The following is a 12,055-nucleotide window of genomic DNA, read 5'->3' as shown; positions in this document are numbered from 1 at the left end:
ATTGTAAAATAACTCATTTGTATATTTTTTTTTATAGATATAATCTAAAAATAAATATATCAATATGTTTTACCATATTGTATATCGTAATAATTAAGTTTATCTATCAATATCACAGATTATTAATACCATAATGAACTCCGAATTAAGTAACATTGATTTCTTATCTATATAAAGCCCTCTTCAGTTGAAAATGAGAATGATTTCTCACTCTCAACACTTGAAAAGAAGTAAAAGGGATGATGGTAAATTAAATTGGGTTCATCCGATCCCTAATATAAAGTACAAGAATTTATTTGGACTTTTCTTTTGTTAGATAAATCTTCAAGATATAATTTTATTATATATATATATTTTTTGAAATGAGAAATTCGAAATTAAAGGGAATAGAATATGAGATCTTTCAAATTTATTCAGATGTAAGTTTTCACCGGATTAAATAATTTTATTTTATATTTATAAATAGATTGTTAATGATATATATATTTATTAGTTATTAATAAATTTATTAAATATAAAATTTATTAATAACGTAGAAAATTAAAATTTTAAATTGAATATGAATTACGAGGTTGTACCAAATATGAATTATATAGAAATTAATTCTTTTCTTTATAGAATATGTAATTAATTGACTTTTACATTTTAAATTATATTATGTTAAATAATAGATTTCATTTCAAATCAAATTAATCTACAATTCAATTAATTTTCATATAATTTTATAACCCTTACTTGAATGGAAAGAAATTAAAAAAAATGAATTTTATTTTTAAAATTTTTATATCTGATAAAATCAATAATGTAATGATTCATTTTTCATGAATTTTTGTGAAAATTAATTTTAAACTAAAAATAAATCTGATCAAAATTGTTAAAATTTTACAAAAAATAATTTCAAATAAAAGTTTCAATAGTTTCCTGCAGCAACGGTATAGGTTATACATATTAAAAGGGAATTTACAAAAGTACCCTTAATTTTAATAAGTAACGTGTCGAGACTCATTGATTACTAATAAAATATGCCAATTACTTGCTATGCAAATAGATATTCTCTCTAATTTCAATTTTTGAATATGTTAACAAATAATTTGTTATTCTAAAATTGAAATTTATGGATTAAAATGTAAAATACACAAAAATTCATGATTTTTATTGTTATTAAGTTATAAAAAAACTTTCATGGCTAAATAAAACAATAAACTAATTAAGGTTGAATTTTTAATATTTTTAAATAAAATTATGACTTGGTCCTTATGGTACTGAGAAATTCAATAGTTGATTTTTTAATTTTGAATTTTTTAATTTTGAAAAATATATTAAAATATTGCTGATATTTAAAAGTCTAATAGTTAGTCTCAACGTTAATTTTAATCGTTAATTTGATGGGTGCCGAATCCGTCAATTTAATATTTACTTCCTTCTCTTGATTGTTAAGAACTTGAAGATAGGGTGAGTGAGTATCGATCCCACAAAGACCTTAAATCTGTTTAATTTAAATGACCAAATTGAAATAGAGAAATAGTTTAATGAAAAAGTGAGAAGAAGAGATTTTTCTTTTCTATGAAAATGGTTGTACCTTGGGCAAGCCAATAAAAATAAACTTAAGAGAAAAATAAATAAATGAATAATGTAATTGAAAATTTAGAAACAACTAATTAATAAAAACTTTCAGCTGAAAGCAATCAAATTGAGGTATTTTGCAGTTGATCATTGGTTAGAAATAAAATATTTCATATTATTATCTATTGTTTGGTTATAGTGGTCAAACACACGAATCCCACCAATTCTTCCTTATGAATACATTAATCCGCTTCGCGCTTAAATTAATTCCTAGTTAACTAACAATCCAAACACGCGTGTAGATTTAATTAGTCAACTGCATTAAGAGAGAAGAACCCAAACTTGATCAATAAAAATACGCGTTTTATTTAAATCAAATCCACTAATTTCTTAATATAAACTAATATATTAATTGCTACTTATTATTAATCCAATTAAACAATTACGGATTTAATTAGATTAATTAGCAATATGTTGTCTTCCCAAGAGATTCAATGGGCCCTTGAATTCTCAAAAAAATAACAATGGAGTTGGTGTTCCTCGAATTCAGAAATTAATAGAAAATAGAAAATAAGATGAAGAGAATTAAAGCACATAACCTCACAACTTAAACAAACCTCAAATTAAATTAACCTTCAACTGAAAAATAATTGTCTAGCCACTCATGACCATAATAAAATTATAACAATTAAGTAAAAGAAGAAAAAGAAAATGGAGAAGAAGGTGGAGGACAGCAAGAGAGAAAATGAGACTGAGAGGTAGAATCTGTCCCCTAAATTGAATATTAGGGGCCTTTATATAGGCACAAAAAGATAAAACTTAATAATTAAAATATATTATTCTTATCTTATCTCTATCCTAATCTTATCTCTATCATCATCTTATCTCTATCCTCATCTGATTGAGTTTGTTTCAACTTGACCCATTTGAATCTGATCTTATCATTGCTTAGGTGGCAAAATCTATCTTTATCTTCCCATCGATTGTAGCTTCCCAGTATAAAAATCCTTTAATTTTCAGCCTTTTTTTCTTCATTTTCTCAACTTTTGCTCACTAACCTGTTCAAAATAAAATTCAAATTAAAATTTAAATATTTATATCAAAATTACAGTAAAATCAAGAAATTAAATGAGAAAAAAAAAAGTGAATTTTGCAACTCATCAGATTCCCCCACACTTGCACCTTTGCTTGTCCTCAAGCACAGAAATTAAAATGAAGCAATGAAATACAGCCTTGTCCTTAACCAATCTGAAATTTAATTTATCCAAAACAAAGAACCAAATTGTCATGCAATAGGATGATAGCAGAAATAGCTTAATTTCACCAAAGTTCACTTCAACAAGTTTCATATTTAAAATATATTTCTCAAGTCATAAAGTTGGTCCTCAATTCAATTTCAAACACATAAAATATTAGAATGCCATATAATATTAAACTGCCCTTTTGAAAGAATAGAATCTTAGAACTATTGACTAGACCAATAAAATTTAAAGATTTGGGGGTTTATTATTTATTATTTACATTTCCCACTATATCTTGCCTGAAACCGATAAAGTGAACGTGAAACAAATGGTTACTGAGCCACTTGCCCCAGGTTATTCAGCTCAGGTGGCTACTAGCTCCACTCATAATTACCCAATAAAAGGTATGGACGAGTTTTTTAAACGGCCCAAAAAGGGGTGATACTCTCCCAAACACCGATTTCTCCATACAGAATTACCTTAAGGGGTCACCAAGTACCGTACTACTTGGGCCATCGGGTTGGTAACCAATTAATCAAGCAACTAGAGGAATGGGTCATAGGAGTGCATTTATTTCTGATTTTTCTTTTTTTCTTTTTTTTTTTCTCTTTTTTTTTTTTTTTTAACACCCCTTAATTTTCACATAAATATATAGTCTAGAAAATATCCTTTAATTCATTCTTAATAAAGGGCAACAACTCATTTAAAAGAACATGCATTTTTTACCCAACTATTTAAATAAGGATCATACTTCATGAGCTTTCAAAATAAGTCTTAAAAATAAAACTAATAAAATGAACAATGATAAATTTATTCTATTTAAACTAGCATACAAGTGGCATAATAACTTGTATTCTACGATAAAGGACATATCAATTTCCTATGGTAAGTAAGGAGCTGTATAAAAAATATTTTTTTTATTTTTTAAAATAACTTGTCATTTTTTATTTTATTTTATTTTTTTTTAAATGATGCAAATACTGAAAATCATAAAAAATTAAATATGAGAAACAATTTAAAGTGCAAGTGCTGAGAAACTGCTGAGAATCATAAAAACAGAATCAAACACCAAAAACTCAAAAGAAAAATGACAGAAAAAGAATAAAAATTTCCAAAAATTTCAGAATGTTCATCAATCATCAATCAATCTCATCAATCACAAAAAAAACTTCTATTTCCATACCACATCTCCCCCACACTTACTCCTCACATTGTCCTCAATGTGGAAAAAATTCAATCAAATGGGGAAGTCCACAAAATAAAATAAAAGTAAGTTAAAAAAAAACTTCCCTGAGGAGTAAGTCCATAGAACTCAAGCTGGTGGTGGGTTGCATCTGGCAAGGAAGTGGATGGCGGCGGAGGCGGCGCTGGAGGAGGCGATGGAGGCCATCTCCAAAAAAGTTCCCTAAAGTCTCAAATTGCCTAGAAAATCCAATCTGCTCCAAAAATAACAAATAAATTAATTTAAAATTAAAAACTAAATGAAAACTTACTTGTGACTCTACAGGCTTGGGCAAGCCTGTAACCTTGGGTTGCCTCCCAAGCAGCGTCCTTGTTTATTGTCCTAGGCTGGACAGTGGCATGTTATGTTTCGTCCACTTTCCTCTTCATATTCATTCAACACCCAAATTAACTTCATTGCTTTTAAAGGATTCAACTTGGAGGAGATTATGATTGAAAATGTGTTATTACTTTCCACAAATATATATTTTAAATGAGCTGGAAGTAATTTTAACTCAAGTTCTGGTGCCTTATGATTCAAAGTATCCAATGAGTAGATTATTTCTATGATTTCTTCACTAAATTGCGATGTGCTATTGTCAAGACAGCCCATTGTCAAGTTTTCGGTTAAAACTACCTCCAACTTGTTTTTCTTGCTTAGTTCAAAGGCTTCTTGAGCGAGAGGATCAACTACATCTATGCTGCAAAGAGAAAAATTATCATCAGAATGCTTCATTGTATCATAAACATTAAACTTTACCTCTTCTCCATCAAACTCCATTGAAAGTGTGCCTTCGTGCACATCGATCTTCGTTCTAGCTGTGCTGAGGAATGGTCTTCCTAGCAATAAATTTGTAGAGTTGGATGAATTGTTATCTTCCATATCCAAGACAAAAAAATCAGCTGGGAAAATTAATCTTCCCACTTGGACCAAAACATCTTCCAACACGCCCTTAGGATAAACTATTGATCTATCGGCGAGTTGGAGTGTAACTCCTGTTTGTTTCAAAGGACCTGGATCCAAAGACAAATAAACTGATAGAGGCATAACATTTATAGAAGCTCCTAAATCACACATTGCCTTCTTGATTTCAAGGTTTCCAACTTTACATGATATCGCAAACATGCCTTTGTCTTTACATTTTTGTGCAATTTTTCTTTGGAGTACAGCTGATACATTCTCCCCTACTTTAATCTTTTCGTACCCATACAATTTTCTTTTATTAGTGCAAAGGTCTTTTAAAAATTTTGCGTACCTGGGTATTTGCTTTATGGTTTCAAAAAGGGGTATGTTTACCTGGACTTTGCGAAAAATCTCCAAGATCTCTTTTTCTTCCTTTTCTCTTTTTGATTGAGCAAATCTTTCAGGAAAAGGTGGACGTATTACCTGCATTGGGGATTGTTCTTTCTCAGATTTCTGGGGTTGTTTCTCTTCTAGAATCTCTATTTCTGCTTCTATCTTCTGGTCTACCTTACTGCCTTGGGCAAGCTTCTTTGGGCTGGCAGATTCTAACTCCTTCCCACTTCGCAGTGTAATTGCACTTACGTTCTGTTTTGGATTTGGTATGGTTTGGGAGGGTAGTTTCCCTTGAGATTTTAGTTTGCTCACAGACGTAGCAAGTTGGCTCATTTGATTCTCCAAATTTTGGATGCTTGACTTTGTTTCCTGTTGAAAAGCAAGAGTGCTATTAGCAAGGGATTGAACAATGTCTTCTAGAGACATACCTGATTTTGCAGCTTGATAGTTGGTTCTTGGTTGGTAGTTCTGCTGTCTATTCCCATAGCTGAGGTTTGGATGATCTCTCCACCCCGAGTTGTAAGTGCTTGAAAACGGGTCATACTTCCTTTGTTGTCCATTGAATTGTTGTCCATTGAATCCTCTAATGGCGTTTACCTGTTGCTCTCCTTCTTGAAGGATAGGACACATATCTGTGGGGTGATCTGCTTGTTTGCAAATGCCACAAGTTCGTGTATTGTTCCCTGCAGCCAATTGTTGAATTGCAGCTGTTAGTTGTGAAATTTTAGAATCTAAAGATGCAATACTTACTTCATTGGCATTTCTTGGAATGTCCTCTTCTCGGCCATATTGTCTAGAATTGGCAGCTAATTTGGAGATTAAAGTTTTACCTTTTTCAGGTTCCATTTCTGCAATGGCTCCTCCACTAGTAGCATCTATTATTCTTCGTTCTAATGGCAAAAGTCCTTCGTAAAAGTGAAGATTAAGTTGTTTTGGAGTGATTCCATGTTTTGGACAACTTGCAATTAATTTCTTATACCTTTCCCAATATTCATGTAAAATTTCATTTTTTCTTTGTTTAATTCCACTTATTTCCTTTCTTATTGATGATACTTTGGTCGCTGGAAAAAATCTTTCTAAGAATAAGTCTCTAATTTGCGCCCAAGTGGTGATTGAACCTGAGGGCAAATAGTAGAGCCAATCCTTAGCAGATTCAATTAAAGTGAAAGGGAAAGCTACCAACCTTATTTGTTCATCAGTTATACCTTGTGGTCTCATACTTGAACAGACCACATAAAACTCCTTTAGATGACGATGAGGGTCTTCATTCTCTAAGCCTTGGAATTTTGGTAACATATGAATCATACCTGTTCTCAATTCCAATGGTGCATTTAGTATTGGGTATGTGATGCAAAGAGGTTGCTCTTCAGCGGCAGCAGCTGCAACCATATTGTTTCTTTGGTTTGTGTCAATTGGAGGCTCAGTTGGTGTTGAAGATGAGGTCTCTTCGGTGCGCAAAGGAGATCGGGCAGATGGTTGAGAGGCTCCCGAATTGGCCTGTTTTTGCAACTTGGTTGCTTTTCTCAACCTTTTTGCAGTCTTCTCGATTTCTGGATCAAACTGAATTCTGCTATTCTCAGATCTGGTCATAAAAACAAAAACAAATTGTTAGAGGTCCCCGGCAACGGCGCCAAAATTTGACGGGTGCCGAATCCGTCAATTTAAGATTTACTTCCCTTCTCTTGATTGTTAAGAACTTGAAGATAGGGTGAGTGAGTATCGATCCCACAGAGACCTTAAATCTGTTTAATTTAAATGACCAAATTGAAATAGAGAAATAGTTTAATGAAAAAGTGAGAAGAAGAGATTTTTCTTTTCTATGAAAATGGTTGTACCTTGGGCAAGCCAATAAAAATAAACTTAAGAGAAAAATAAATAAATGAATAATGTAATTGAAAATTTAGAAACAACTAATTAATAAAAACTTTCAGCTGAAGGCAATCAAATTGAGGTATTTTGCAGTTGATCATTGGTTAGAAATAAAATATTTCATATTATTATCTATTGTTTGGTTATAGTGGTCAAACACGCAAATCCCACTAATTCTTCCTTATGAATACATTAATCCGCTTCGCGCTTAAATTAATTCCTAGTTAACTAACAATCCCAACACGCGTGTAGATTTAATTAGTCAATTGCATTAAGAGAGAAGAATCCAAACTTGATCAATAAAAACACGCGTTTTATTTAAATCAAATCCACTAATTTCTTAATATAAACTAATATATTAATTGCTACTTATTATTAATCCAATTAAACAATTACGAATTTAATTAGATTAATTAGCAATATGTTGTCTTCCCAAGAGATTCAATGGGTCCCTTGAATTCTCAAGAAAATAACAATGGAGGTGGTGTTCCTCGAATTCAGAAATTAATAGAAAATAGAAAATAAGATGTAGAGAATTAAAGCACATAACCTCACAACTTAAACAAACCTCAAATTAAATTAACCTTCAACTGAAAAATAATTGTCTAGCCACTCATGACCATAATAAAATTATAACAATTAAGTAAAAGAAGAAGAAAAAGAAAATGGAGAAGAAGGTGGAGGACAGCAAGAGAGAAAATGAGAGTGAGAGGTAGAATCTATCCCCTAGATTGAATATTAGGGGCCTTTATATAGGCACAAAAAGATAAAGCTTAATAATTAAAATATATTATTCTTATCTTATCTCTATCCTAATCTTATCTCTATCATCATCTTATCTCTATCCTCATCTGATTGAGTTTGTTTCAACTTGACCCATTTGAATCTGATCTTATCATTGCTTAGGTGGCAAAATCTATCTTTATCTTCCCATCGATTGTAGCTTCCCAGTATAAAAATCCTTTAATTTTCAGCCTTTTTTTCTTCATTTTCTCAACTTCTGCTCACTAACCTGTTCAAAATCAAATTCAAATTAAAATTTAAATATTTATATCAAAATTATAGTAAAATCAAGAAATTAAATGAGGAAAAAAAATATGAATTTTGCAACTCATCATAATTATCATAAAAAAATCTAAAATGCTCCTAATATGAAAGGACTAATAAGTAAATTTTTTAAAAAATTTGAAAAACTAATAAATATTTTAAAATTATAAAAACTATATAATAAAATACTTAATGATCAATAATCAAATTACCACGGCATTAATAACTTTATCATTTGTTGCCTAAAAAAAATTAAGAAATGAGGAATATAAGTCTTTATTAAAGATGGTAAAGGTTAAAGTTAATAGGAAGAACATTATTCCAAGTTATGTACATTTATTTGGCTTCTATACAGAATTAAAAAAGAAAAATTGCTACTTAATTCTTATACTATGAGAAAACTTATTAATTAGTTCTTTAATTTTAAAAATTACATTAAGATATACCTGACATTTTAAAAAGTTTACTAATTTGTTTTTTTGTTAATTTTATTTGTTAAGTATTTTATCATTTAATTCTTATAATTTTAAAAAACTCATTAGTTGGTCTCTCAAATTTTTAAAAGGTTATTAAATTAGTCCCTCCCCTCCGTATTAGGGGTACTTTATGCTTTTTTAGGATACTGAATGGCTAAAGTTAATGGAAGGACTTATTAGTAGATTTTTTAAAATGACAGACATTTTAATATATTTTTTAAAATAGAAGAATCAATTAATGAGTCTCTCCATAATATAAGGACTATATAGTAAATTTTTTAATTAAAAATGAGTTAGAGATGCATATAAAATAGTAGTCTATAAAGTTTTCTTTAGTTAATGGAAATTTATCTAAACGGACTAATAAAAGAGAAAGCAATTGGAAAGCATATCATTTTTTCTTGAAATGATAAAAAAGAAAAAGACTATTAAAGAAAGTATAGGTAGAGGAAAAAAATAGTTAATTATCTGGAGCAACATAGCCAATAGTTCCCTTGGATTCCAATCGTGCTGGATTGACTTAGAGATGAATCATTGTTTATTGTGAAAAGTTTTGCTAGACCAAAATCACTTACATGAGCAACCATATCATCATCAAGAAGAACGTTGCTGGGCTTTAGGTCACAATGAATGATAGGTTTATTACAAAGTTCATGTAGATAATTGAATGCTGATGCTACATCAATGATGATATGCAGTCTCTGAAGAAGGTTCAAGCTTGTTGTTTGATTTTCACCACCTTCACTTGGATGCAACCACCTGTCAAGGCTTCCACTCCCCATATATTCCAAAATTAAAGCTTTGAATTCATTAGATTTATAATCTATGCTTGAGCAACATGTTATGAGCTTAACAAGGTTTCAATGTCTTGCATTCCCCAGTGAGTACCTTAATAGCACCCGTTTGCTCAAGGTTGAGTACCTTAATAGCTACTTGTCTTTCAACTTGAGGTAGAAATCCTTTATACACAGAGCTAAAGAAACCTGAGCCGATTAAATTGCAAGAAGAGAATCCATTTGTTGCCTGATAAAGATCTTTATATGATACATTTAGAAGGTGGTTCAATGCTAAGGATGCAAAAGAAGAGTTGCTTCTTAACTTTTTCATCCAGAAAATAAGAAAAAGGATCAGAATCAAAACCACAGATGGAACCCCACAAGCAATTGCAATTCCTAGCATAAGAGTATGGGAGTTCACTTTCTTCGTGAATCTAGTTGGGCATTTTGGCAAACCAAGTTCTGGGACACCACCGCAAAGCTTGTTATTCCCAATCAGTGACAATGCACTAACATTAGCAAATACTTCTCTTTTTGGTACCTTTCCTTTAAGATTATTAAAAGAAAGATTCAAGTATTGGAGATAAAAGGGATTTCTTGCAGACCTTTCGGAATTTGTCCTGACAAGTTGTTTTGTGAAAGATCTAGATATCGAAGGCCTCTAAGGGAAGCTAAAGATGAAGGGATGGTTCCTTGGAGAAAGTTTCTCTGCATATAAAGATACTCTAGGTTCAAGCAATCTCCAATGGTTCTAGGAATTTCGCCTGAAAGATTGTTTTGTGAGATATCAAGTGCATTTACATTTTTAAGCTTTCCCACTGCTGCTGCTAAGTTCCCAGTGAAAGAGTTTTGAGACAAGTCTAGTCCCTTTGATATGGAAGTAAGGCTGAAAACTTCTTTACATAAGTCTCCACTGAAACTATTCGATGAAATATCAAAAAGATTCAATTTTTGGCAATTTTTGAAGACTTAAAGGAATGTTTGCTTCCAATTTGTTATTTGATAGGTCTAGAAGGGATAACTGAGTAAGGTTACCTATAGAGGATGGGATTTGACCTCACAATTTATTTTTAAATAAGGATAATAATTGTAGCTTTTGAAGCTTTCCTAATTGATAGGGGAAGATACCGGTGAAAGAGTTGTCTTCCATAGCCAAACCAATTAAGTTGATACGATTCTCCAGCCCAACAGGAACAGTTCCTGTGATTTCATTTTCTCCCAAATACAAATAATTGAGCCTAGTTGACAAATTGGTGATTGAGTTTGGTATAGCACCTCCAAAATGATCCATGGAAAAAGATAACATTTCTAAATGACTGCAATTTGTCAAAGATGTCAAGAAAACCAAGTCATTTTTGATGAATTACTTCCAAGATTATTTATCTTGGAGTTCAAACATGAGAGACTTTTCAGATTTTCAAGATCAGTGGGAACTTGTCGAACAAACTTGTTGCTAGAGATATCAAATATTTGAAGTTGAGATGCATTGGACAAGGAATCTGGGATTAGGCCAGAGAAATAGTCTATACCAAGACATAATAACTTACCAACTTCTTGTGGAATTTCACCGGGAAAGCTATTGTTTAGGAGGTCAATGAACCTGAGAAAACTAAGGTTGCTATTTGCTAATATGTGGTGATACAGATTCAACCAGATCCTGGCCTGCTAAGACCAAGGCAAGGCAGTGACTCTTTGATGGCGACGACCACAAGAGATATCAGTCCAGCTGCAGAAATGAAGAGAATTATTCCATGAGTTGAAGACACCATGTGGATCGCTGATTATCCCTTGTTTTAACTTGAGAAGAGCAAGTTGATCAATTTGTGATCTGGAGAAGCATAGGCTTGCAGAGAGCCAGAATGATTACCCAGAATATTGACAGGAATGGACGCTAATTTATAATTAATTTTTAAATATATTGGGAATTTTTTAGTATTATTAAAAAATTTGGCTAACTGATTTTTAACCAACTCAAAAATATTAATGAAATAAAACCTTTTTTTTTTTTTTCTAGAAAATAATTCAGTTCATTGATGAGATAGGAATACAAGCCCCAAAGGTCCAGATATGTCAATAGTCCATAGGTCCAGATATATCAGATTGCAGATATGGAATTTGATTGCGTTTTTATTTTTATTTAATTAAAAATTTAAATATTTATATTAATTACTCTATAGAAAATAAAAAAAATTATGTTATTATTTGATAAATTGTTTGTAATTTAAAGATTAGTATTTGTAAATAATTTATTTTACTGATTATTTTTTTTATAATTTGATCATTAAATTTTAATATTATTTTTTTTATGAATCGTAAAATTATCAAAGTTGATATTTTATTATTAAAAGATAAAGAAATTATTAGATTATTATTTTTGGCTACTATAATCAAGGTCTGCTGAAAAATTAATAAATATATTAAATAAAAAACCACAAGCTGGTGTGGGTACCAATTATATATATTTTTTATTCTAAAATAACTATGATTTGTTACACGAAAAGAAATTTATAAGAAAATATGTTTACATTTTTTAATATAAGAGATGAAAAAAAATTGATAAATAAA

General features: G+C 30.6%; 1 protein-coding gene across 1 annotated transcript; it reads right to left on the bottom strand.

Annotated features, from left to right (window-relative positions):
• Positions 1–9,563: 9,563 nt before the first annotated feature.
• On the bottom strand, positions 9,564–11,259 carry LOC110606245 (receptor kinase-like protein Xa21). Its single transcript, XM_021744997.1, has 5 exons — positions 11,142–11,259; positions 10,938–11,013; positions 10,619–10,806; positions 10,096–10,254; positions 9,564–10,036 (listed from the first exon to the last, which is right to left on the bottom strand). Exons 1-5 carry the CDS (start codon positions 11,257–11,259, stop codon positions 9,564–9,566), a joined length of 1,014 nt encoding a protein of 337 aa, XP_021600689.1.
• Positions 11,260–12,055: the final 796 nt, after the last annotated feature.

The sequence above is a fragment of the Manihot esculenta genome, chromosome 18 (genome assembly GCF_001659605.2).
Source record: "Manihot esculenta cultivar AM560-2 chromosome 18, M.esculenta_v8, whole genome shotgun sequence".
NCBI classification, from domain to species: domain Eukaryota; kingdom Viridiplantae; phylum Streptophyta; class Magnoliopsida; order Malpighiales; family Euphorbiaceae; genus Manihot; species Manihot esculenta.
Note: the sequence above shows the minus strand (reverse complement) of the source record. Positions and strands in the feature narration are given on the sequence as shown.